This window comes from Trichomycterus rosablanca, chromosome 3 (genome assembly GCF_030014385.1).
Source record: "Trichomycterus rosablanca isolate fTriRos1 chromosome 3, fTriRos1.hap1, whole genome shotgun sequence".
NCBI classification, from domain to species: domain Eukaryota; kingdom Metazoa; phylum Chordata; class Actinopteri; order Siluriformes; family Trichomycteridae; genus Trichomycterus; species Trichomycterus rosablanca.
This window is the reverse complement of record NC_085990.1, coordinates 2082510-2110442: the sequence shown is the minus strand read 5'-3', so window position 1 is coordinate 2110442 and position 27933 is coordinate 2082510. Positions and strand designations below refer to the sequence as shown.

The window sequence follows — 27933 nt, the reverse complement described above, 5'->3', positions numbered from 1 at the left end:
AATAGAGAAATATGAGAGTTATTGTTGTTTCTGGTAGATACATTTTATATATAAAGAAGGAAATGTATTATGGTGTATGGTACAGCACACGTACTGTACTGAAATGTGATGTGTGTTTGTGTACAGTACTACTGTGTATTGTTGTTTATTATTGTTTATTACAGGACTGTCTATTCTATAATTTAAGATTTAAGGGAAAATATACGTGTATTTATAACAAAAAAAGAGCATTTAAGACATTAGAGAGGTTTCTTATGGGAAGAATAGGTTTAACTAACGAACATTTTGACTTAAGAACAGAACTTTGGAATCAATTAAATTCGTAAGTCAAGGGTCCACTGTACTTTACAACATATGAGTAAACAAAACAAAAGGTTTAGAGCTTAATAAAGAAATCTGAGAGACATTTTCTATAATGATGCCAAGCTGAGAAATCGGAAATTCATTTTTAATTGTAATTAACCCTTTCGTGCATGATGGTCACTATTTAAAAGTCATTATTTTCTATTTGCATAGCCCTTTTAAGGAGACGCTACCACACAACCCAGTGTGGCGCCACCATGAGGCCAATAATTGCAAGTGCAACGAATCATATGGTAAACCAAATATCAAAATAGCTGACAGAATATCAGAAACTCCATCTGCTGCGGGGATTTCTGTAAAATTCTTCTACTAAAAGGCATCCTTTCTGGTTGATAAAAATTTAAGCACAAAAAGCAACATCTAAGAAGCAATACAATCACTGTGTTGGTCAAATATTTATTTTTTTAAAGCGGTAAATTACAATTAACCACGTGTCCACTACAATGGACATCATGCATTCTGGGGACATTTCAACCAAACACACCTCAAGTCTGATTTCTTTTATAAACCACACTAATTTTAATAGTATTAAATTAAAATTTAGAATTTTTGAGTCTCTGATTATATACAGAAGAGAATCACAAGGTTCTTTGTACCATTTGTACCAAGATGAGAAAACGTTTGGCCTCAGATTCTATCTATTTCCTCGGCTGCTCCCGTTAGGGGTCGCTGGCGGATCGTGATCCGCGTTATTGATTTGGCACAGTTTTTACGCCGGATGCCCTTCCTGACACGACCCTCCATATTTATCCGGGCTTGGGACCGGCACTACAATGCACTGGTTTGTGCATCTAGCGGCCAGGTACCTGTAGGACAATTCAGTGTCTCCACTTAGCCTGGCTGCACGTTTTTGGACTGTGGGAGGAAACCGGAGCACCCGGAGGAAACCCACGCAGACACGGGGAGAACATGCAAACTCGGCACAGAAAGGACCCGGACCGCCCCACCTTGGGATCAAACCCAGGACCTTCTTGCCGTGAGGCGACAGTGCTACCCACTTAGCCACCGTGCCGCCCACTGGCCTCAGATTAAGGAACAAAAAAATGCACACCGATGCCAAGATGCTCTATGCACATAATAGACCAAGTACATTTGCTTGACATTTCTTGTGCCTTTGTGCCATGTTTTCACAGGGCAGAGGACTTTTTATGTTTTGTCATAGCAGGTACATGTTAAAACATGGTAGCATTTTGTTGTACATCATTAAAAGTTTGTGTTTTACTTAATAAATTTACTAATTTTACTAAATACATTTATTTATTTATATTTATTGGGCTGTTAATGAAATATCACTCTCAGTGAAACTCAGAGACATGCTGTACACCTGAGTGGACACATGAATAACTCTTAATGAATTATATTTAATTAAGAAAGGAAAATTAAACCATTTTGGAAATAAATTCTTGATTCATGTTGTTGTAGTTCATGCATGACAGGGTTAACATTGCACTGTTTAGTTTTTTTTAAAGGGCCAGTGCATCAGATATTCCACTATTCCACACCTTTAAAATTCAAAGAACCAACTAATAAAAGTAAAAATTGTACTTTTTTTTTTAGAGTCAACAGACTTTAACTTTAATTATGCCCTCCCTCCCCTTCCAAAAAAAAGCACCACCATGCAACCATCACACGACCGAATGTGCGTGCTTAAAGTGCGTGAATGTGTGAGGACGGAAAAAAACAGATGCGTAAGATTCACGGCTGCGTTCACGCTGCAGATTAGACGCCTTATTATGATGGTCAGGGTTCCGGGGGTTCAAATCCCTATAGCTATTGAGGGAACACAGTAGTGCACCCTTAGTGCAAATCACAAGTCTGGATCAATAGGAGGGTAAGATGATAAAAATGAATGTGGCGCCCCCTGATGGGAGCCGCACAAAGGAGCCATTTATTTATTCATTAGTTATAATTCGGCCGCCTCATAATGTCATTAATTTACACATTAACAACGCAAAGTTGGCGGAGTCAGCATTTGCAGCATTTTGTAGACGCTTTTATTCAAAGTGACTTTTTACAATGATGACTAAACACAATTTGAGCAACTGAGGGTTGGGGGCCTTGCTCAGGGGCCCAACAGTGGCTACTTTGGCTCTTTATTCTCTAATCTGACTGTTTAGACTTCATTTAGCAGACGCCTTTATCCAAAGCGACTTACAGTACTGTGACAGTATATAATCTGAGCAATTGAGGGTTAAGGGCCTTGCTCAAGGGCCCAACAGTGGCAGCCTGGCAGTGGTGGGGCTTGAACCAGTGACCTTCTGATTACTACTACCTTACTCACTAGGTAGGCTGTTCGTTTGCAGTGTGAACGCAGCCGATATTTAACACGACCGGCTTATGCGCGCTGGGAAAATAACCAAACCTGTACAGAAATCCCACTCAGACCAGTATAACCAGTACAAGAGCGCCAGCCAGCTTACAGGAAACGGAGAGCGAGTAGTGCAGCGTCTTCTACGAGTGACGAGTTCCACACATTATCGTATAATGTCGTATAAGGCATCTTCATTTGAGTTAAACACTGATCCTGTCTTTCAGGGACGAGACGTCGGTTTAAACTGGTTCCAGTCTGACTGGTTCCGGTCTCCGGTCACCTCCTGTATATTGCCAGCATGTGAAAACACGGACGTTCGGAATATAGATGCTGAAAAGGGAAACGTATCCGGACCAGAAAGTGCACACACACACACACACACACACGTACAGTGATGGTGGAGTGGAGAGTCGGTGGGGGAAGTGGTATGGACGAAGGGTTGCATACGTGCAGACTGACTGGACGTCACCGATGAAGCTTCTACCCGTTCACAGATGGGAACTGGGAACTGTAACTGGGAGTGTAGCGACGCAAGTGTTTAAATAGAGACAGAGAGAGAGAGAGGGAGGAAACAAACCTGTCATGGTGAGGTTGTGTGTGTGTGTGTGTGTGTGTTTTGTGCGATTGAAGGCTTATTTCTGTCCAGTAATAGATTGGGATATGGAGCGGGGAGGGATCATGTCCAGTAGGTACTCTCGCTGTCTGTCTGCTAAACTGGACGACTTGTGACCCCCGACAGCACCGGAGCTCAGGTACGCGATGTTAACTCCTGAGAGGAGAGAGACAAAGATCACAATATATAATTTTATATATATCAAGTTTTATTTTATATATATCAGTCTTCATTTTTTATATATCAAGTTTAATTTTATATATATCAAGTTTCATTTTATATATATATATATATATATATATCAGTTTTCATTCCATATATCTCGTTTCATTTTATATATATATCTCGTTTCATTTTATATATTTCAGTTTTCATTCCATATATATCAGTTTTTATTTTATATATATCGAGTTTCATTCCATATATGTGTTTGCTATATATTTCCTGTTTGGCTTGCCATAATATATATATATATATATATATAGAGAGAGAGAGAGAGAGATCCGTATGGCGCACAGAGAGTCATGCACTGATCCCCGTTACCCCCGGTAACACACACACACACACACACACACACACACACACACTTACCAGGAATGCCGTACAGCTGATGCCTGCCGTCGTGTGACCTGCCGCTGGACGTGGAGCAGTGTTTGCTGGCCATGCTCATGATGGCGCCGGGCAGCGTGAGCTGGGAGGCCTGTGCGAAGTTCGACAGCACGCCCCTCGCCGTGGAGCTGGCACCGGACAGTCCTCGCTGCACGAGCACCTGGGACTGAACCTGGGCCTGCGGAGCAAATGAACATTCACGCACCGTGATCGATCCGCACGTATATTTCGATTTTAGAGACGCACATGCAGCACTCAAGGCAAGGGGTGTGTTCTAAACCTAGTGAGCTGCCTCGCTGTCTTACTGCCTCCACAGGCAGCTGCCTCAGTAGAGAGGATTCTAATAAGTCATCGATTTATAAGGCAGGATATTCGAATGCATTACTTAGACGGCGATTACATCGGCGATTACAACACATTTTGCATCATGCCATTCAAACCAATGGGATGAGGTAGCACAACGAGCTAGCATGACAACTAACATCTCCCTCCATGTACTGAAATTGCAAATAAACGACATACAGTGGGGGAAATAAGTATTTGATCCCCTGCTGATTTTGTAAGTTTACCCCCTTACAAAGACTTGAACAGTCTATAATTTTATGGAAGGTTTATTTTAACAGAGAGAGACAGAATATCAACAAAAAATCCAGAAAAAAAACATTAAATAAAAGTTATAAATTAATTTGTATTTAATTAAGGGAAATAAGTATTTGATCCCCTACCAACCAGCAAGAATTCTGACCCCCACAGACCGGTTATGTGCCCATGAGGCGCACAAATTAGTCCTGTCCCTGTATAAAAGACTCCTGTCACAGAATCAGTTTCTTCCGTTCAAATCTCTCGACCACCATGGGCAAGACCAAAGAGCTATCAAAGGACGTCAGGGACAAGATTGTAGACCGGCACAAGGCTGGAATGGGCTACAAGACCATCAGCAAGAAGCTTGGTGAGAAAGAGACCACTGACTGTGATCTTGTATTTCTTCCATTTTCGAATGATCGCACCAACAATCACCCTCACTCTGGAGCTCCATGCAAGATCTCACCTGGTGGGGTAAGAATGATTCTGAGAAAGGTGAGGTCAGTCCAGAATTACACGGGAGGAGCTTGTCAATGATCTCAAGGGAGCTGGGAGCAGAGAAATGCTGGATATGACCCCAAAGAACACCGTCCCCACCGGGCATTTCTCTGCCTCCAAACACGGCGAGTGGAGTTGATGCCAAAGAGCTCAATTTTGGTCTCATCTGACCATATCACATTCTCCCAAGCTTTCTCTGAATCATTCAGGTGTTCATTGGCAGACTTCAGACGGGCCTGTACATGAGCCTTCTTGAGCAGAGGGACTTTGCGGGCACTGCAGGATCTCGATCCATTACGGCGAAGTGTGTTACTAATGGTTTTCTTGGTGACTGTGCTCCCAGCTCCCTTGAGATCATTGACAAGCTCCTCCCGTGTAATTCTGGACTGACCTCACCTTTCTCAGAATCATTCTTACCCCACCAGGTGAGATCTTGCATGGAGCTCCAGAGTGAGGGTGATTGACTGTGATCTTGTATTTCTTCCATTTTCGAATGATCGCACCAACAGTGGTCTCTTTCTCACCAAGCTTCTTGCTGATGGTCTTGTAGCCCATTCCAGCCTTGTGCAGGTCTACAATCTTGTCCCTGACGTCCTTTGATAGCTCTTTGCTCTATTTTACTTAAATTTTCACTCTTCGGTATATATGTCATGTATCTGCAGAAGTATTTGTTTTGTTTTACATTGTGAAACGAAGAGAACAAAATCAATAAAGTATAAGTCTTAACCCTTTGATGCACAAGCTAAGCAAACCCCTTCTAATGCACAACATGGGTGGAAAATGACCCATATTCATCCATTCCATTTTCATATGCACATTATTCAGTTATTCATGTTTTTACTGTCTTAGCTAATAAAAGCTATCTATACTACAATATGTAAACAGCTAGCAAGCAAATAGTATTGGACAGATTCAAGATTCAAGAGCCTAATCTTTGGTTGTCTTTCAAAAGATCAGTAAATATGTTTTTGACTACAAACACTTACAAATGTCAGTAGTTCCTGTCAAATTCCATAGTAAATACATAAGTGTCATTTTTGACCCATGTTGTGCATTAGAAGGGTAGTGATACAAAAAAGTAAAAAATATAAAACTGAAATAAGGATTTCTGATGATCAAAAACAAGTTGATTGAGGAATTCATGGAAGCTTGAATGACAAAATTAATTTATTGCAAAGATATAGAAAATAAAAACTCAGTTGGGTCACTTTTGACCCAGGTTGTGCATCAAAGGGTTAAAAAAAAAAAAGATACCTTACTAGTGAGCATATTAAGGCATCTACGATTTTGAACAGCCTCCTTCTCAGGAGCCAAATAGGAGAGCTCACTAAGTTTTCGAACACACCCAATATCTTTTTTCCAAAGCAGCAAAACCGCTGTGCCGTTGTTTCCTATGGAGCATGGTGATGTTGCTCCGCTGACCTTTTCAAAGCTCCTCCAATGAGACGAACTGTTTGATATGAGGCGGTAAAAGCGACTCTTAGTTTAACGTGACTCTTATCGTAGTAAAACAGCGAGTGAGGAATGTGATTAGTGGAGGAACTTATGAGCAGTAATAATGAAGAGAAGTTTAGTGCTCCTGTCTCCTTCTTTTACTACATTAAACCACGTTAAGCTTTATTCTGAACCAGAAGCGTTTTAGACTCTGGGAGAAGCTGATTCTGATTCTCACCGTTTCTCAGAAGCTGGAGCTGTAACACAAGTTTAAAAGTGAAACAGGGAGGAGAATCCAGATAAACACAGATACACGTGGAGCTGTAACCCTGGATCTGACGCTTATTCCACACTGATGCAGATTCAGCTCAGATTCACACGCTGATGAGGTTTTATAGCACCGCAATATAAAACAAACATGTTTGGATCTACCTGTCTGATTGAGTGGTGTCGGATCATGGACTCGGCTTTGCTCACACTTGCCGCGGACACTGTGGGGCTGGTGGAGAGCGCAGAATGCTGCTGCAACCGCTGTTCAATCTCCTACCACACACACAAATAAACCACACTTATATAATTACAGTTTATACAGATTAAACATCGACGAGAATTTATGTACATTTGAAAGAAACTCCGTTGGTTGCTCCACATTTTCAATTATATATATTTATATTTTTATATGCATTCCCCCGGAGGAGGGTCATGACTAGCACACGCCCCCTCCGACACGTGTGCAGTACCAACCTGCACCAGGAGGGTTCATACGGAGATCCGTATCGCGCACAGAGAGTCACGCACTGACCTCTGTCTCTGTGCAGCGCCATCGGTCAGCCAGCAGAGGTCGTAACTGCAGCAGGTATGAGGAACCCCTACAACCCTCCCTCCCTCGGACTAGGCGATAAAAAGAACTCTGTTGGTTGCTCCGCATTGATTCGTCCGCCACGTTTGTCGTCAGAGCTGAGGAGGCGCCGGCGCTCCCTCGTCGTTCAGTCAGATCATCACTCAGAATTAAGGCGCCACACCCGGAGCATTTTAAGGAAGCTAAGGATTTAGACACGCCCTCTTCTCGGGGGTGTAGGATGATGAGAAATGCATCTGTGTAAGGAGATCACCAGGTTATTACCTGCTCCTGCTGCAGAGCCTTCACGAACGCGTTCTTCAGCCGGTTGGTGTGCTCGGCCTTCAGAGACCTCTTCTGATTGGACGTCATGCAGGTTTCGCACAGGATGCGCCCGCCCTTCTCCTGCTTCCAGTGGGGGGTGAAGTCGGTTCGACACTGAGCGCAGGCGAAGGGTTCCAGCTGACCGGAAGACAGGAATGTCTTACCTACACACACACACACACACACACACACTGATTAAACCACATCTTTAATTATCCTGACCGCATGTTTTTGGACTGTGGGAGGAAACCCACACAGAAACGAGGAGAACATGCAAACTCCACACAGAAAGGACTCAGTTCGCTCCACCTGGGAATCGAACCCAGGACCTTCTTGCTGTGAGGCTGCTAAAAATATACAGTACACCGATCAGCCATAACAATAATAGAAGCACTTTGTAGTTCCACAATTACTGACTGTAGTCCATCAGTTTCTCTGCATGCTTTGTTACCCCCTTTCATGCTGTGCTTCAATGGTCAGGACCCCCACAGGACCACCACAGAGCAGGTATTATTTAGCTGGTGGATGATTCTCAGCACTGCAGTGACACTGACATGGTGGTGGTGTGTTAGTGTGTGTTGTGCTGGTATGAGTGGATCAGACACAGCAGCGCTGCTGGAGTTTTTAAATACCGTGTCCACTCACTGTCCACTCTATTAGACACTCCTACCTAGTCGATCCACCTTGTAGATGTAAAGTCAGAGACGATCGCTCATCTATTGCTGCTGTTTGAGTCGGTCATCTTCTAGACCTTCATCAGTGGTCACAGGACGCTGCCCACGGGGCGCTGTTGGCTGGATATTTTTGGTTGGTGGATGATTCTCAGTCCAGCAGTGACAGTGAGGTGTTTAAAAACCAGCACAACACACACTAACACACCACCAGAGGAGCTGGCAAAAGAAACACTTCCAGCTGGAGTGAATCAACACTTAACAAGGTGCAGGTGACTGTCAGTTAGGAGGAACCGACGCATCAATCATCTGCGCCTCCATGCGCCCTCTGCAGGCCCAGTTAGGGAAAGCAGAAGGACATGATTCTGTAAATGTGTTTGAATCTCAGAATGTCCCAGGCAAATATGCGGGGTCCCCGGCAGTGGACGATTAATTGGCTATGACTAAATTGGGACAAAAACGGAGTAATAAAATAGTTTAAAAAAGTAAGTGAACCCCTGATCCGAGCCTCCAGCAGTTCACACACACAGACCGAAAGCGCCATCGCCCCTCACCCTGGCTGTCGAGGACGCTCTGCACCACCTCCTCCAGGCCCAGCAGGTAGATGAACTCGGAGTTCACCGCTGACGGGAGGAAGTACAGCAGAGGGGAGGGCGGTTTGGGGAGCGGGATCTCCAGCAGCGTTTTCTCCAACTGTTTACGCAGAGCCAGTTTGGCAGCCGCCTGACTGCTGGCCACGTCCTGCACGGAGGAGCCGGAGGAGGAGGAGCCCACGCCCGAAACGCCCAGCGCCCCCGTCATCCCGGCCACGCCCACCGCCTGCATGTGCGCCATGTTCATGTAGATGGAGGAGGAGCCGGACCGCTGGGGCACCGAGATGTGCTGACTGGACGCCTGGAACACACACACACACACACACACACACACACAACGGTTAAAGTGTAAAGAACAAGAGCAACTGTTAACTTGTCCATGCTGACCAAAGAGAACCACAGACTAGCACACACACTCTTTGACACATAGTAGTCGAGTGCAGTATGTAGTATATATTGACTGTATTAGCAGTATAGACTGAGTGTAGTATACAGTATGTACTGAGTGTGGTATACAGTATAGACTGAGTGTAGTATACAGTATGTACTGAGTGTGGTATACAGTATGTACTGAGTGTAGTATACAGTATGTACTGAGTGTACAGTAGTATGCAGTATACAGTGTAGGCTGAGTGTAGTATACAGTATAGAATGTAGTATACAGTATATACTGAGTGTAGTATGCAGTATATACTGAGTGTAGTATGCAGTATATGCTGAGTGTAGTATGCAGTATATACTGAGTGTAGTATGCAGTATATACTGAGTGTAGTATGCAGTATATACTGAGTGTAGTATGCAGTATATGCTGAGTGTAGTATGCAGTATATACTGAGTGTAGTATGCAGTATATACTGAGTGTAGTATGCAGTATGTGATTTGAAACACAGCCAACAATAACACCCTTCAACACACACACACAAACACACCTGCTGGTAGCCGACACTACTTGTGGACATGCGCATGCTGCCCGGTTTGATGGGCACTCTGTGGCCCGGCAGCTGACCCGGGTTCGGCGCGACCACTCGCTGTGACATCATCATCTGGGGCATGGAGGAACTGGACGCTGAGCGGATCACACTCTGACCCTGAGAAGAGGAAAAACACATTAAAGCGAATTCCTTTATAAATAATAATCAGACTCAATTGAAATATTGCTTTTATGTTTCAATTATTGTTTAAAAAACAGGGTCACATGACCTTTCTGGACCTCAGTAGGACAAATATTGGTAAAACTGCAGATTTCATTGCAGCCACACGATGGCAGTCATGAGCTGCGCATTACTGGTGTTCCGCGTGTGTGTGTGTGTGTGTGTGTGTGTGTGTGATTTGATCAGTGTGTGTTGGTGAGAATGTGGGTGCTGCTGACCTGTGCCACACGAAGGTTCTGGGAGTCTGAGCCGTGGTGTGTGTGGGCCGATCTGACTGGGAGTTTAGCGCTGGACTGGGAGCTGTGGGCCGACGGGTGAACGGACGTGGTGCCGCTCTGGACCACCGAAACCTGGCGGAAAGAAATAATACAGAGGAATGGAAACGGTTAGTCCGGTCCTTCAATAACTGGGTGCCAGTTAGTGCCACCCATTGAGAAGCTGGAGCCTGTGCCAGCTTTTCAATGGGTGCAAGGCACACAGTAACACCCTGGACGGTCCGCCAGTCCATCGCAGGGCAGACACACACACACACGCATTCACCTATAGGGCAATTCAGTGTCTCCAGTTAACCTGACTGCATGTTTTTGGACTGTGGGAGGAAACCGGAGCTCCCGGAGGAAACCCACGCAGACACAGGGAGAACATGCAAAATCCGCACAGAAAGGACCCGGACCGCCCCGCCTGGGGATCGAACCCAGGACCTACTTGCTGTGAAGCGACAGTGCTACCCACAGGGTTTAGATTCTTGCGTCCGCATTTCGTCACGCTGTGATGATCATGTGACGTTATCCGTCATTCCGAATCCGCTCCTGCCGGCCTCCGATCCGGATTTTCCTTATAGCCGGAATGTTTATTGGAAAATTGCGACAGAGCGATGCACCCAGTTCCGGGATTGTTTTTTTCTCCGTCCACTAATTGGTAGCAGATGTAACGCAGCTTTGTTCGACCGCCGTAGCGTCACTTCTTTAAATCACATCTATTTTAATCTCACTGTTCTGGTCTTTTAAATGTGTTTAACATAAAATTAAGGACTTATGGACGTCTAATCAGATTATTTATTTATTTCTATCCTGGGAAACACTGGGCACACGGCAGGAACACCCTTGAGCGAACCCTCTGGGCTCCGGACACTTTGCTCTGACCCTGGCACTCTGGGATACATGGAAAAACAATCTCAATGTACTGCACACGCCATTCCAACCAATCACGTCTGTGTGGATGCCCGGCAGGCCGATAGCACAGCCTAAATTTTTACAAGTCACATGGAAAACAGCGTGACTCTCCATACGCTATACGGCTCTGTGAGGGAACCCAAAACTGTCTGGTGATAAGAAACGGTTGGTGTCTTTGATCAGATCCCAACAACACTTCTGTACCTGCTACACTCAGGTATGCAATACGGCTCTGTGAGGGAACCCAAAACTGTCTGGTGATAAGAAGCGGTTGGTGTCTTTGATCAGATCCCAACAACACTGATGTACCTGCTACACTTAGGTACACTATACGGCTCCATGTGGGAACCCAAAACTGTCTGGTAAAATAAATCCCAACAACACAGCTGTACCTGCTACACTGCTGTACCTGCTACACTCATACCAGTACAACAAGATGAAGCTCCAGACCTTGTGGGCGAGGTTCTCCTTCTGTAGCTGTGACTGTCGGAGCTTCTTCAGGAGAACCAGACGCGTGTCCTCCAGCCTCAGCTCCTCTCTCAAAGCCTTGATCACCCACTGCCGCTCAGATACACTCTTCCCCTGTAACACACACACACACACACTGAGATCCGGAGATCCAGAACCCTGCTCAGATGTTCTTCATGGTTTCTCTTTACCTTGAACATGTCCAGGTTCACGGGCTTCACCTTCTCCTCCCTGCTCGCTCCCTTCGGACTCGACGCCTCGTTGTCGGACAGGACGATGACGTCCGGGGACGGAGTCTGGCGCTCCTTATCCATGACACTGGGGTCAGAAATAAGATCAAAAAATGTTTTTATCTCATTTATTTCTCCTAATTTAGTCATAGCCAATTAATCCTCTGCTGCTGGAGACCCTGATCTCATTGGGGTGTTTGTCTGTTGCAGGCACTGCAGCTATTGTGCCGTCGGGCTGGTCTGTCCAAGTGCCCATGGGAAGAAAAAAACAACTGGGGTGTCATCTAGCTAGAACAGCGACTACTACTGGTCAGTCGAGGCATCGCACCAGCAGAGGAGAAACACCTGGAGTATATTGTTATACTGCGTCTCTTAGGGCTATGTATTTGTCGTGTTTGATTGAATACAATTCAAGAAATCTAGGGTTAAGGACTTTGCTCAGGGGCCCAACAGTGGTGGGGTTTGAACTGGCAACCTTCTGATTACTAGTCCGGTACCTCAACCACTAAGCTTCTAGTCTGCATGCCTCACTATTTCAGCTTTCATTTTTAAAATTTAAAATTTAATTAAAACATTTTTTTTTTTTTTTTATAATTTGTAATTTTAGCTTTAATTTTTTTTTATTTTTTAAATGTTTTGTTACATTTTTAATTCATCATTTTAGCTTTAATTATTTATTTATTTTTTATTACTTTTTAAATTTTTTACATTTTATGTTTAATTGTTTTACTTTATTTTTAATTTTAGCTTTAATTTTTCTTTATTCTTATTATTTAAAATTGTATTTGAAATTTTTTACATCTAATTTGTTTTTGTTTTTCAATTATTATTATTATTATTATTATTTTTTTTTTTTTTTATATTTTTTTTTTTACATTTTTTATTTTTTATTGTTTTATTTAATTTAAAATGTTTTATTTAATTTAAAATTTTAGCTTCAATGATGCAGCAGAGGGAATTGGACATGACAAAATTATTTTTAATAAAAATTTAAAATGACTACACCCTGGATTCGATACAAAGGGTTGCTGGGTACACCCCGGTTGAGAACATGTAAAACACTGAACAGGCGGTGACTGAGGACGAGGACCGAACCCGGGTCTTCAGGACCCATTTTGCAGCGCACCATCCACCTATTTTCTCAGGTCTGTATTTTAGCTCAATTGCTGCATACACACGTGTTAAATTATTATTATTATGAGTGTGTGTGTGTGTGTGTGTGTGTGTGTGTGTGTGTGTGTGTGTGTGCGGCTCCACTCAGGTGTGTGTTTGTGGTTTTTACAGGGTAACTGTGGAAGAATAACAGGGTCAGTGCCACGCCCTAAACCTGCCCAGTCCGGTTCGTCCTTACCTCCTCCTGGCGCTCATATCCACCGGCTCGTCGCTGATGTTCTCCTTCCCGCCGCGCCCCGTGTGCGAGTGGCTCGCTGTCGCCCCCCTCAGGCTGCCGTTCAGCTTCTCCTCGTAGGCGGTGGCGTAGCTCTGTAACGCGGCCCCGGACGCCCGCGCGGCCCCCGGCGGCTCTGCGCCGCTCTCCAGGCCGCTCAGGTCCTTACGCTTGAGCAGCGCCAGCATCTTTAGCCTCTCCATGGCCTCGTGACCCTCGACCTTCAGCCTCTTGGGCAGGACGTTCTCGTGAGCTCGGGCGCGGTCATCCGCCGGGTCCAGGCCTCGCTTTAGCAGGTTCAGCCGCAGCGCCTCCTCGCTTATACGGTCCATCCTGAAACGCAAAGGGGCAAAAAACGCAGCTGAAACGCAGTCCATTTCTGTACTTCGGTGGATCGGCCTTTAAGGTCGGTCTCGCGCAGGGAGAGTCACGCCCTGATCTCCACGTTCCTCCACTTCTGTACAGGCGCCTCGGGCTACTAACCAGGGTCCACAGGGTCCACGGTTACACAGCGTCGAAGACCCCACCCACGGGTTTCTGTTCTGCATCAGAACGTCCGACTGTTTTCACTTTTCCTCCCTAAACGAATCAGCTTCCCACTTTCCTGCCACACACACGCAACATAATCACACACAGAGATGTGTGTGTGTGTCCGCCCCCCCAACACACACACACACACACACAAGCAGAGCTCCGGGCGCTGTGCCAGTCAGCACTACTCGAACGCCCCCGGCGGCTCTCAGATGGCACGGGAGAGGAGGCGCTAAGATGGAGGTGTGGTGAAAAAAAGCTTAAAACTGAGGGTGTACAGCCAAAAGTATGTGGACCATGTGGGACATCCCACTCTAAAACCGTCACCACATATATATACAAACAGTCATGGACATCTTTGGACTGTGGGAGGAAACCCGAGCTCCCGCAGGAAACCCACACAGACACAGGGAGAACATGCAAACTCCACACAGAAAGGATCCGGACCGCTCCACCTGGGAATCGAACCCAGGACCTTCTTGCTGTGAGGCGACAGAGCCACCCACCGAGACTGTGCCGCCCTCATTTATTATTTACATAGTGTGTGTGTTGAGTGTTTATCATGTATCATGTGTGTAACGTGTACATTGTCTTTCTTGTGTGTGTAATGTGTGTATGTTGTGTGCACTGTGTATCACTTATGTGTATTGTGTGTTTATTGTCTGATTATTTGGTGTGTAACGTGTGTATGGTTTGTGTGTGTGTATGGTGTGTTTATGGTGTGTGTGTGTATGTACGGTGTGTGTATGGTGTGTTTATAGTGTATGTGTGTGTGGTGTGTGTGTGTATGGTATGTTTATAGTGTGTGTGTGTGTGTGTGTATGGTGTGTTTATAGTGTATGTGTGTGTGTGTGTGTGTGTGTGTGTGTGTGTGTATGGTGTGTTTATAGTGTTAGTGTGTGTATGTATGGTGTGTATATTCTCTATGTGTGTGTGGTGTGTGTGTATGTATGGTATGTTTATAGTGTATGTGTGTGTGTGTGTGTGTGTGTGTATGGTGTGTTTATAGTGTTAGTGTGTGTATGTATGGTGTGTATATTCTCTATGTGTGTGTGGTGTGTGTGTATGTATGGTATGTTTATAGTGTATGTGTGTGTGTGTATGGTGTGTTTATGGGGTGTGTGTTTATGGTGTGTGTATGGTGTGTTTATAGTGTGTAGTAGTATGGGTGTGCGTATGGTGTGTATATGGTCTGTGTGTGTGTGTGTATATAGTGTGTTTATGGTCTCTGTGTGTGTGTATATATGTATAGTGTGTTTATGGTCTGTGTGTGTGTACAGTGTGTGTGTGTGTATATAGTGTGTTTATGGTCTCTGTGTGTGTGTATATATGTATAGTGTGTTTATGGTCTGTGTGTGTGTGTATATATGTATAGTGTGTTTATGGTCTGTGTGTGTGTACAGTGTGTGTGTGTGTATATAGTGTGTTTATGGTGTGTGTGTGTATATAGTGTGTGTTTATGGTCTCTGTGTGTGTGTATGGTGTGTTTATATTGTGTGTGTGTGTGTGTGTGTGTGTGTTTATATTGTGTGTGTGTGTGTGTTTATATTGTGTGTGTGTGTATGGTGTGTTTATGGGGTGTGTGTTTATGGTGTGTGTATGGTGTGTTTATAGTGTGTAATAGTATGGGTGTGCGTATGGTGTGTATATGGTCTGTGTGTGTGTGTGTGTGTGTGTGTGTGTGTGTGTATATAGTGTGTTTATGGTCTCTGTGTGTGTGTATATATGTATAGTGTGTTTATGGTCTGTGTGTGTGTACAGTGTGTGTGTGTGTGTATATAGTGTGTTTATGGTCTCTGTGTGTGTGTGTGTGTGTGTGTATACATAGTGTGTTTATGGTCTCTCGGTGTGTGTATGGTGTGTTTATATTGTGTGTGTGTGTGTGTGTGTGTGTTTATATTGTGTGTGTGTGTGTGTGTGTGTGCAGTATTAGAACTGAAACTGGTGTGAGTGTGAGTTGCGTTACTGAAACGCCGCACAAAGACACACGGACGCCTCCATCATGCCAGTGTGTGTGTGTGTGTGTGTGTGTGTGTGTGTGTGTGTGTGTGGATCCTTTGTAAGTCCAGACCTTCCCCCTCCCCTAGTGTGTGCAAGCATAAACACACACACACACACACACACTTACTTTTTCACTGTCCTATTGCTCTTCTAACTCTTTCTCACACACACACACACACACACACACACACACACACAGTTATAAAATGCCCGCCGATTGGCACCGAGCCAGCACATACTTCCTCAGTGCCACACTGGTATATCAATACCCCAGTTCTACCCCTCCCCCAATCCCACAATCCCCCACGTTCACTCCGCATCTGGCTGCCAATCAACCCGCTCACGTTACTGTACAGGGCAGTTCGGGTGCCACGTTACCCCCCCCCCCCCCTTCACCCCCCACAACCACCCCGAACAACCCCCACCCCCCTCGTCTGCATTCCGCTCTTTAGAACTACGCAGATACTCGAGTCACTGACGTTCTGACAAACCTGCAGGCGCGGTCGGGAGTAACCGGAATGAAGACTGTGATTGTGATCGAGAGAGCGGCTGCGTCCCAAATCACATAATACCAGATTAAAGAAAATCGAGGGTATATGGGACGACTTTATTTATTATGTATATACGATAAAAAAATTTTTTACACACATACCAGCTTGTTTAGAAGCAGAGGATAAAGCCAAGTGTTAAGGGCCTTGCTCGGGGGCCCGATGGTGTCTGCATGGCAGAGCCAAGATTCGAACCCACAACCTTTCAGTTGGTGACTTACAGCTCTACCCACTAGGTTACTACTGTCCCCAATAAAGCCCTGGGCCCCAGAGTCGGAAATTCAAAGTTCCCAGGGCCTCAGAGACAGGGAGTCAAAGCCCCCAAGGGCCCCAAAGGTGAGGAGTCAAAGCCCCTGTAGGCACCAGAGACATGGATTCAAAGCCCCAAGGTCTCAGACATGGGTCAAAGCCTCAAAGTCCCAGAGACAGGGAATCAAAGCTCCCGGGGCCCCCGAAATGGGAAAGTCGAAGCCCCAGGGTCCAAGAGGCAATGGGTTAAAGCCCCAGAGTCCCAGAGATGTGAAGTCAAAGCCCTAGAGTTCCAGAGATGGAAAGTCAAAGCCCCCAAGGGCCCCAAAGACATGTAGTCAAAGCCCCAGCACCCCAAAGAGGTGAAGTCAAAGCCCCGGGGTCTCAAATATGGGAAATCAAAGCCCCAAAGTCCCAGAGATGGAAAGTCAAACCCCGCTGGGTTCCAGAGACGGAAAATCAAAGCCCCAGAGTCCAAGAAGCATGAAGTAAAAGCCCTAGAGTTCCAGAGTTGTGAAGTCGAAGCCCCAGGGTCCCAAAGATGGGGAGTTAAAGCTTCCGGGGCCACAGAAACGAAGAGTCAAAGCTCTATGGTCCCAGAGACCACGAGTCAAAGCTCCCGGGGCCCCAGAGACGGGAAGTCAAATCCCCCAAGGGCCCGAGAAATAGGGAGTCAAAGTTCCCGGACACCAGAGATGAAGAGTCAAACCCCCCAGTGTCCCAGAGCTGCGGAGTCAAAACCCTCGGGTACCAAAGACGGAGAGTCAAAGCCACCGGGAGCCCCAGAGACGGGGAGTCAGATATTCTTTCCTTTAATATCCTTTAATAGCTTTAATATAATCCACTCTTCTGGGAAGCCTTTCTACAAGACTTTGGAGTGTGTCTGTGGGAATCTGTGCCTATTCAGTCACTGAGGTCAGGCTTGGCTCGTGATCCAAGTTGAATTCATCCCTAAAGTGTTGAGTAAGGTCGAGACCTTCGCACCACATGCTCAGAGAAAAGAGGAAAAGGAATTCCCCAAACTGTTGGCACAATGTTAAAAAAAAAATTTCATACCCCTGTTAGTAACGGATGTGGCAGAAAGAACTGAATTCGATCATCAGGAGGGGTGTCCGCGTACTTTTGGTGACCTCCAGGGTCTTGGACGCTGTGTAAGGACCCTGGTTAGTAGTCCGAGGCGCCTGTACAGAAGTGGAGGAACGTGGGGATCAGTGCGTGACTCTCCATGCACGAGACCGACCTCACGCGCAGATCCACTGAAGTATGGGGGATAAGAAGGGGTCGGAGGGAGGGCGTGTCAGGAGAACATACCCTCCTCGTACACCATCGGGGTCTCTAGCAGAGGAAGAGGAAGTGGATATGACTAAATTGGGAGAAAAAGGGAGAAAATGGGCACAAATTCTAGGTCATTCAACCGGGGGCTGAATATTTTGTCAAGCCTCTGTGTTTTCACCGAGCTACCAAACTGAGCCAACGATTTGGCACGAGCGGCATTCAGCATCCCACACACACACACACACACACACACACACACACACACACACACACACACACACACACTGCACTGACGGCCAAGAGAAAGAACACGCCGCTAATTTGTGTAGCACGACTTGTCCCCCTGCTGCTCCCCAAAACGTGAGCCTTTGAACCCCAAAGAGAGGCCATAGGGGAGCCCCAAGCCGCCCCCCCCTCCCACCTTGACCTGTCCGGGGTCGAACGAGGGGCAGAAATCAGGACGACGCCGGTCGGTAACGAGCGAGAAAGCCGCCGCCGCCGTTACAACACTTACTTAAGCGCGGTCCTTCATCAGACGAGGCAACAACTCCGGGCTCCGGGGGGGTTACCATGGCAACCGCTACATCTATTTTTAGTCGGTACCACTAATCAATTTAATTTCTGCGGTAGCCCGAGGCGGACGGGGAGGGGCGCAGGGGCGGGCGTGGACAAAGCCAGGAAGACGAGGGGGGGGGGGGCGGGGGTGGGGGGCGAAGGAGGAACAGAGTCAGGCCAGGACGGGGTTCGGCCGAACAGGAACGCCTGCACTATAGGGTCAAAAGTATTGGGACGCCCCCTTCTAATCATTACATTCATCGATTATATAAAGGACATAAAATGATTTGCAGCAACAGTTTGGGGAAGGCCTGAGCTCTATAAAGCAAAGCAAGACATCAACAGCTCTGGAATGAACCGGAACATCAACTGATCGATCTGTGCAGGCATATTATGACTGGACGGGCACAAATTCCCACAGACGTACTCCAAAGTCAAGTCAGAAGCCCTTCCCGCCTTGCACGTACTGTACAGTATCTCTGTGTAGGCTTCGGGCTCACCCGGACCCTGATCGGGACGGCCAGCCATACAAACGTTGTCATATTTTGACTAAATGGGCACAAATTCCCACAGACGTACTTCAAAGTCTTGTCAGAAGCCTCCTCTGCTGTTCTAGCTGAAAAGATCAGGTACAACAACCTCGTGATCTGGGTTCAAACCTCGTCTTAGGATTTTAGGGCGAATCCAGAGTGACCCATAAAAAACTGAAGGCTTCAGGCTCACTTGGACCCTGATCGGGACGCCCAGCCATACAAATGCGGGCATATTTTGACTGGACGGGCACAAATTCCCACAGACATACTCCAAAGTCTAGTCAGAAGCCCTTCCCGCCTTGCACGTACTGTACAGTATCTCTGTGTAGGCTTCGGGCTCACTTGGACCCTGATCGGGACACCCAGCCATACAAACATGGTTATATTTTGACTAAATGGGCACAAATTCCCACAGACACACTCCAAAGTCTTGTCAGAAGCTTTTCAGAAGAGTGTACAGATAGATATATCATACAGACTTTTATGTTGAGGATTGTGACAGAGCAGTGTGGGTGCTGCACAGCTTGTCAACCTCGTGACCTGGGTTCAAACCTCGTCTTAGGATTGTAGTGATTTTTGGACGCATCTAAGGATCGGTCACTTATTGCAAATCCAGAGTGACCCACAAGGAGAGCATGATGCCCTGTGAAGAACTCTCACCCTTCACACCTGAAACATACTGTACTGTATCTCTGTGTGGGCTTCAGGCTCACCCGGACCCTGATCAGGACAGCGCCGTTTCTGAAGGCAAACTAATGATCCTCACGTGTAGGCCCGGCCTTCTGTTTCTGATTAAGCACGTGAGACGGCGAAGGGAATAAAGACCGACCCCAGAGGGTCATGTGACCGACCCCGGGTGTGTCCGCGTGCATAGTAGAGGCGGTGCGTGTCCGGTACGATCGATCGGCTGTGGCACATTCCAGTAACACCCGACTGAATCCCAGTTCAAACAGGCAGTGAGACGGAGGGGAAGAAAACGATCCGGACGTTCACCAGTCGCCGATCGTTTACCCTCGTCGTTTTTATAACACGCAGGCCGAGGCGGTCCGAGACGGTTCCTGACCTCAGAAAAAATCAGCACCGCTCGTATACGGACGCGCAAAAACCTCGGATCAGGGGGACGAGCCAAGACAAGAGCTCACGAAAACAGAGTAAACACAGACGACAAGTCAACCATCAAAAACCGTCCAAGCGTGTGGGCGTGGTACGTTATACATAGGCTACGTAGCTACGAGGGGTAGCTACATTGGGCCGTTATAAGACGTTTATTAGCAGCACAAGCAGCGTATACAGTCCCTGCTGCGGTTACGACCTCTGCTGGCTGATCGATGGCACTGCACAATTAGACGAGCATCACATGATCGATAAATGACTCTCCGTGCGCGATACGGATCCCCGTATGAACCCAGGTGCTGGTGAAAAGAAGCGGTCCAGATGCAACAGGTTCTGTTCTACGACAGGAAGATACACTATATGACCAAAAGTATTCGGACGCCTGACCGTGAGCTTGTTGGACGTCCCGTTTCAAAACAAACAGTATTAAAACAGAGGCTTCTCACAGGGCAGCTGTAGTCTAGCGGTTGAGGTACTGGACTAGTAATCGAAAGGTCGCTGGTTCAAGCCCCACCACTACCAGGGTGTCACTGTTGGGCCCTTGAGAAAGGCCCTTAACCTTCAATTGCTTAGACTGTATACCGTCACTCGCTTTGAATAAAAGCGTCCGCTTAATCCCGATAATGTAAATGTAACAAGACTGTGGAGTATGTCTGTGGGAATTTGTGCCATACACCATTTGTAAGGCTGGGCACTGATCGATCAGTCGATGTTCCGGTTCATCCCAGAGCTGTTGAGAGGGGCAGAGGTCAGGGATCTGTGCAGGACGCTGGAGCTTTACGTCACGTCTTTATAGAGCTCGCTCATACCAGAACAGGAGAGGACCTTCCCTAAACTGTTGCTACCAAGTTAGAAGCATATCATTTCTCAATTCTTGGTTAGTCATGACAAAGGGGGTCGTAAAGGAATCAGGATGGACTATGTACCATAAACAGCTGGCGCACACACACACGCACACACACACACACACACTTACACACACTCACACACACTTACACACACTCACACACACACTCCGTTCTCATCATCAGTCTGTTTTGCTTTAAAGAAAATTGAACCTCAAACTCCAGACTCCCACAATTACATGTGTGTGTGTGTGTGTATGTATAATGTGTAATAGTATAGTGTGTGTGTGTGTGTGTGTGTATAGTGTGTAATAGTATAGTGTGTGTGTGTGTGTGTGTGTGTGTAATAGTATAGGTTGTGTGTGTGTGTGTGTATAGTGTGCTTATAGTCTCTGTGTGTGTAGTGTGTTTAAGGTCTGTGTTTGTGTGTATGGTGTATTTATAGTGTGTATAGTGTGTAATAGTATGGGTGTTTGTGTGTATGGTGTGTATATGGTCTGTGTGTGTGTGTGTGTGTGTGTGTGTGTGTAGTGTGTTTATATATATTTATTATATTTATATTTATACACACACACAAAATATATATATATTTTGTGTGTGTGTGTGTGTATGGTGTGTATATGGTCTGTGTGTGTGTGTGTGTGTGTGTGTGTGTTGGCTGTTTTAAGTGGTGGGACGAACATTCATTGCTTTATTCTGGTCAGGGTCACAGTGGGTCTGATTCACTGGGCGGAAGGTAGGAAACACCCAGAACAGGTCCCCAGTCCATTACAGGAAGCACACACACACACACACACACACACACACACTTACACATTCACTCACTCACTCACACACACACACACACTTACACATTCACTCACTCACACACACACACTTACACATTCACTCACTCTCACACACACACACACACACACTTACACACTTACACATTCACTCACTCACACACACACACACACTTACACATCCACTCACACACTCACACACACACACACACACTTACACATTCACTCACTCACACACACACTTACACATTCACTCACTCTCACACACACACACACACACACACACACACTTACACACTTACACATTCACTCTCACACACACACACACACACACACTTACACATTCACTCACACACTCACACACACACACACACATTCACTCACACACATTCACACACACACACTCATACCTAGAGGGGATTTCACTTTTAACATTGTGATAACCGTTTAGGGAAGGCCCGTTATGCTACAGTGCCATTTCTATAAGGACATGAGTTTGGTGGCCTGCGCAAAGACCCGATCTCGACCTCACTGACCTCTACTGGGATGAACTGGAACACTGACTGATTTCAAGCCGGGCCTCCTCGTCCAACATCAGTGCCCGACCTTAAATACGCTGTTCTGACTTCTTAACAGGTACAAATTCCCATAGATGCACTTCAAAATCATTAGAAGAAGCTTTCCCAGAAACGACTGAAAGCTCATGGTCGGGCGTCCACATATTTTTGGCCATACAGAACAACGTACCCAGTGATCGACCAATCACAGACATCCGAGTACCAGTCTAGCCAATGGTGTCATTCCGATATGGGTACAACCCGCCTCCATCCAGCCGGACCCTGTACTGTGTTTAAGATGCACGTGCTTCGTTCACTTTACTTCAACAAACATGCCAGTAGTTGGACTACCTGCTCCAAACTGCCCTTAGATATGAGTGTAAATGTGAGTCTGGGATGCCTCTGTGGTTCGGTGGGTAGCACTGTCGCCTCAGACCTCAACCTCACCGTCCACTGCTGGGATGAATTGGAAGACTTACCGATTACAAGCTGGGAATCCTTAATGGGTACAAATTCCCACAGACACACTTCAAAATCAGCTTTCACATAAAAGACTGATATTACATCCAGGGTCAATGGTCTGGATAATGGCTCCAGATCCACACAGCAACATGGTGCCATGCGTCCTATGTAAAAAGTTTGGCATGTTCTCCCCATGTCTAAAAGAGATCTTTTGGGTACGTTTTTCCTCCCAGGTCTTAAAATAACCAGTAGGTGGATTGGCTGTTTGGATTTCTTCCTATGTGTGAGTGATGGACCGACACTGTACCAAGCGGCACTGTACAAATGCTGTCACACCACAACTGGGATGAACTGGAACACTGACTGATTTCAAGCCCGACCTTAAAACGCTGTTTTGACTTAATAGGTACAAATTCCCATAGACACACTTCAAAATCAGCTTTCCCAGTAAAAGAATGGTATTCAACGTTGGTACCGATGGTCTGGACGCACCAACCAGCCCTAGAAATGCTGCCATCTTTTCATTAAATGGGCACAAATTCCCATAGAATCTAAGAACGTTCCAACAAGTAGGGTGGCACGGAGGTTTGCCTCACAGCAAGAAGGTCCTAGGTTCGATTCCCAGGTGGAGCGGAGTTTGTGTGGGTTTCCTACGTGAGCTCCGGTTTCCTTCCACAGTCCGAAGAGGTCAGGGCTCTGTGCAGGACGCTGGAGCTTTTCTTCATGTCTTTATAGAGCTCGCTCATACTGGATCAGGAGAGGACCTTCCCTAAACTGCTGCTACCAAGTTAGAAGCATTTCATTTCTCAATTCTAGGTTAGTCATGAGCGTGGGGTCGTTAGACGGGACGTTAGATGCGATCCGCTCTCATGACAAAGGGGGTCGTAAAGGACTCAGGACGGACTACATACCATAAACGGCTATTACACACACACACACACACACACACACACACACACACACACTCCGTTCTCATAGTCAGTCTGTTTTGCCTTAAAGAAAATTTTACCCCAAACTCCAGACTCCCACAATTACGAGTGTGTGTGTGTGTGTATAGTGTGTGTGTGTAGTATGTAATAGTATAGTGTGTGTGTGTGTATAGTGTGTAATAGTGTGTGTGTGTACAGTGTGTAATAGTGTGTGTGTGTATAGTGTAATAGTGTGTAATAGTGTGTGTGTGTACTGTGTGTAATAGTGTGTGTGTATAGTGTGTAATAGTATGTAATAGTGTGTGTGTATAGTGTGTAATAGTGTGTAATAGTGTGTGTGTATAGTGTGTAATAGTATAGTGTGTGTGTGTGTGTATAGTGTGTATAGTGTGTGTGTATAGTGTAATAGTGTGTAATAGTGTGTGTGTGTATAGTGTAATAGTGTGTAATAGTGTGTGTGTGTACAGTGTGTAATAGTGTGTAATAGTATAGTGTGTGTGTATAGTGTGTAATAGTGTGTGTGTGTAGTGTGTAATAGTATAGTGTGTGTGTATAGTGTGTGTGTATAGTGTGTAATAGTGTGTAATAGTGTGTGTGTGTAGTGTGTATTAGTATAGTGTGTGTGTGTATAGTGTGTAATAGTATAGTGTGTGTGTGTATAGTGTGTGTGTATAGTGTGTAATAGTGTGTAATACTGTGTGTGTGTATAGTGTGTAATAGTATAGTGTGTGCGTGTATAGTGTGTAATAGTATAGTGTGTGTGTATAGTGTGTGTGTATAGTGTGTAATAGTGTGTAATAGTGTGTGTGTGTAGTGTGTAATAGTATAGTGTCTGTGTGTATAGTGTGTAATAGTATAGTGTGTGTGTGTATAGTGTGTGTATAGTGTGTTATAGTATAGTGTGTGTATAGTGTGTGTGTATAGTGTGTAATAGTGTGTAATAGTGTGTGTGTGTAGTGTGTAATAGTATAGTGTGTGTGTATAGTGTGTAATAGTATAGTGTGTGTGTGTGTGTATAGTGTGTGTGTGTATAGTGTGTAATAGTATAGTGTGTGTGTAATAGTAGTATAGTGTGTATAGTGTGTAATAGTAGTATAGTGTGTAATAGTGTGTGTGTGTATAGTGTGTAATAGTATAGTGTGTGTGTATAGTGTGTAATAGTAGTATAGTGTGTATAGTGTGTAATAGTAGTATAGTGTGTAATAGTGTGTGTGTATAGTGTGTAATAGTGTGTGTGTGTATAGTGTGTAATAGTGTGTGTATAGTGTGTAATAGTATAGTGTGTGTGTGTGTGTGTAATAGAGTGGTGTGTGTATATAGTGTGTAATAGTGTGTAATAGTGTGTGTGTGTATAGTGTGTAATAGTATAGTGTGTGTGTGTGTAATAGAGTGGTGTGTGTATATAGTGTGTAATAGTGTGTAATAGTGTGTGTGTATAGTGTGTAATAGTATAGTGTGTGTGTGTGTGTAATAGAGTGGTGTGTGTGTGTGTATAGTGTGTAATAGTATAGTGTGTGTGTGTATAGTGTGTAATAGTGTGTAATAGTAGTATAGTGTGTAAGTGTGTTTGTGTATAGTGTGTAATAGTATAGTGTGTGTGTGTGTGTGTGTGTGTAATAGAGTGGTGTGTGTGTATAGTGTGTAATAGTGTGTAATAGTAGTATAGTGTGTAATAGTGTGTGTGTGTATAGTGTGTAATAGTAGTATAGTGTGTAATAGTATAGTGTGTGTGTGTGTGTGTGTGTGTGTGTAATAGAGTGGTGTGTGTGAATAGTGTGTAATAGTAGTATAGTGTGTAATAGTGTGTGTGTATAGTGTGTAATAGTATAGTGTGTGTGTGTGTGTGTGTGTGTGTGTGTGTAATAGAGTGGTGTGTGTGTGTATAGTGTGTAATAGTAGTATAGTGGGTAATAGTGTGTGTGTGTATAGTGTGTAATAGTATAGTGTGTGTGTGTGTGTGTAATAGAGTGGTGTGTGTGTGTGTATAGTGTGTAATAGTGTGTGTGTATAGTGTGTAATAGTATAGTGTGTGTATAGTGTGTAATAGTATAGTGTGTGTGTGTGTAATAGAGTGGTGTGTGTGTGTGTGTATAGTGTGTAATAGTATAGTGTGTGTGTGTGTGTAATAGAGTGGTGTGTGTGTATAGTGTGTAATACAAAGACGTGCAGTCAGGTTAATTGGAGATACAAAATTGCTACTCCTAAATATGAGTGTGCTTGCACCCACCGCCACCGCGACCCTGATTCGGATAAAGCGGTGTTAATAAATAAATGAAGGTTCCAATTCTGTATAACTTTCCCAGCCCGTGGAGGCATGCGCACTAACTGGTGCCACAGCAAATTGCCTCTTACAATTTAAGGAAGCTCAGGGTGGAATGGGGGGTGTGAGTGGGGGGAGGGGGGGGGGGGGGGGGGTAAACTAACCTCAAGTGTCAAAAGTGCACCATGCGCACTGGTGGTGCGTCAGAATGTGTAAAATTTGCGCTCTCACTTTTGCCCCTGCGCGGTGTTTCCTTGTTTTCTTGTTATGTTTTTGGAGCGTCTCGCTCCGTATCCACCGCGCTCCCTGATAAATAGGACATCACAAGGTAGCCATTTGCATGCTCTGGAAACAAGTTGAGGGCGAGAACGCGTCTCCACTTACGCAAATGGCTGATGGCAGGAGGATCTTTTATTTTACCCCGCAGCAGGAGGTGCGCCATCAGCAGCGGCTCTCCAGCGCGCACAACGCAACGCATCCAAAATAAACAATACTGTAGATATATATACACACACACATATATACACACACACATATATATACATATATATATAATGCATTCTTCATCCTATAGGTCGTGCGTATACACGCAGCAGGTAGAGGGAAGCTTTATATTACACAGTCTGGGCTTCGAACCCCCGAGAGACTCGGGAAGAAACAATGAGATCGTCTGGAGGAAAACATCCCCCCCAAAAGTATCGATCACGACCCGATCCGTATAAGACGCACGACGCACGACTCGCAGCGTTCAGGTCGGTTCGGTTCGGTTCGGAGCGCGTCCGGTATCGTGAGCGGATGGATGTGATCTGTAAGTAACTATAATCAGCTGTGTGGACGCGAATACGCGCTGATCGAACCCTCCCCGACCCTTAAGCGCAGCTGTAAGGGGGTAAACATTCACCCCTGTTAAAACGCAAGCACAGGAGTCAAGTCAAGAGGCCGCGGTGCATCCCCGGTCTCACCTCGGTCGCCTTCACCCCGCAGGTTCCCTCTCGCTCCGGTCTGCTTCGGGGATGCTGAGACGCTCCGTTACCTCCGGCGACTGATCCCGGCGCCGGCCAGCAACACAAAGCCGCTGATTGGAGCTCGGCGCGCTGGTCGCGCTCGCTCGGCACGCAGCCCCGGGCCGCTGATTGGTCGGAGCTGTTGTCGGTGACGCGCCTCGCGTTACGGGTTTGTTGTCGGGTCGGCGCGCAGAGAAGCGAAAGAGAGGAGAGGGGCGGGGCCACGGCCACGGGCGCCCGCAGATGTGTGAATGAAAGCGGCTTGTTGTGACTGCTGGCCCGGGGAGCCGGAGCTCGTACGCTCGGTCTCGGAAAGCGTCCTGGAACTGTGCTTACAAACTTTAATACGGTGTGGGTGCCGCGTAGTTTTAGGGTCCTGGCCACCTTGGTTCGAACCTCAAATGAGTTGGTGATACTTCTTTGTATGCGTGACTTTCATCAGGACGATCTGCACACAAATGCAGAAGGTGGACTGGCTACTGGAACTTTACTTGAAACTTTATTGTGGTGTGGGTGGTGCACAGTTTTAGGGTCCCGGCCACCCTGGTTCGAACTTCACCTCTTGTGAACACGTGACTTTCCTCAAGGCACTCCAGTTCCCCCACCGAAACACAGAAGGTGGACTGGCTACTGGAACTTTATTTGAAAACTTTAATACGACGTGGGTGGTTGCACAGTTTTAAGGTCCCGGCCACCTTGGTTCGAACCTGAAATGAGTTGCTAATACTCCTTTGTACGTTTGACTTTCCTCCAGGCGGTCCAGGTGGACTGGCTACTGGAACTATACTTAATAACTTAATAGTGTGGGTGCCGCACAGTTTTAGGGTCCTGGCCACCTTGGTTCCAACCTGAATGAGTTTACATTTTCAGCGTTTAGCAGACGCTTTTATCCACTTACACAATGAGCGGAACACAATGAGCAATTGAGGGTTAAGAGCCTTGCTCAGGGACCCAACAGTGGCAACTTGGTGGTGGTGGGGCTTGAACCGGCAACCTTCTGCTTACTAGTCCAGTACCTTAACCACTGAGCTATCACTGGCCC

General features: G+C 45.9%; 1 protein-coding gene across 1 annotated transcript; it reads right to left on the bottom strand.

Annotated features, from left to right (window-relative positions):
* Positions 1-739: 739 nt before the first annotated feature.
* Positions 740-26936, bottom strand: LOC134310763 (transcriptional repressor p66-beta-like). The gene is made up of 11 exons (XM_062992408.1): positions 26850-26936; positions 13209-13577; positions 11819-11945; positions 11610-11741; positions 10206-10337; positions 9766-9924; positions 8798-9137; positions 7534-7736; positions 6843-6953; positions 3879-4074; positions 740-3443 (listed from the first exon to the last, which is right to left on the bottom strand). Exons 2-11 carry the CDS (start codon positions 13574-13576, stop codon positions 3307-3309), a joined length of 1905 nt encoding a protein of 634 aa, XP_062848478.1. The 5' UTR covers position 13577; positions 26850-26936; the 3' UTR covers positions 740-3306.
* Between the last annotated feature and the right edge of the window lie 997 nt (positions 26937-27933).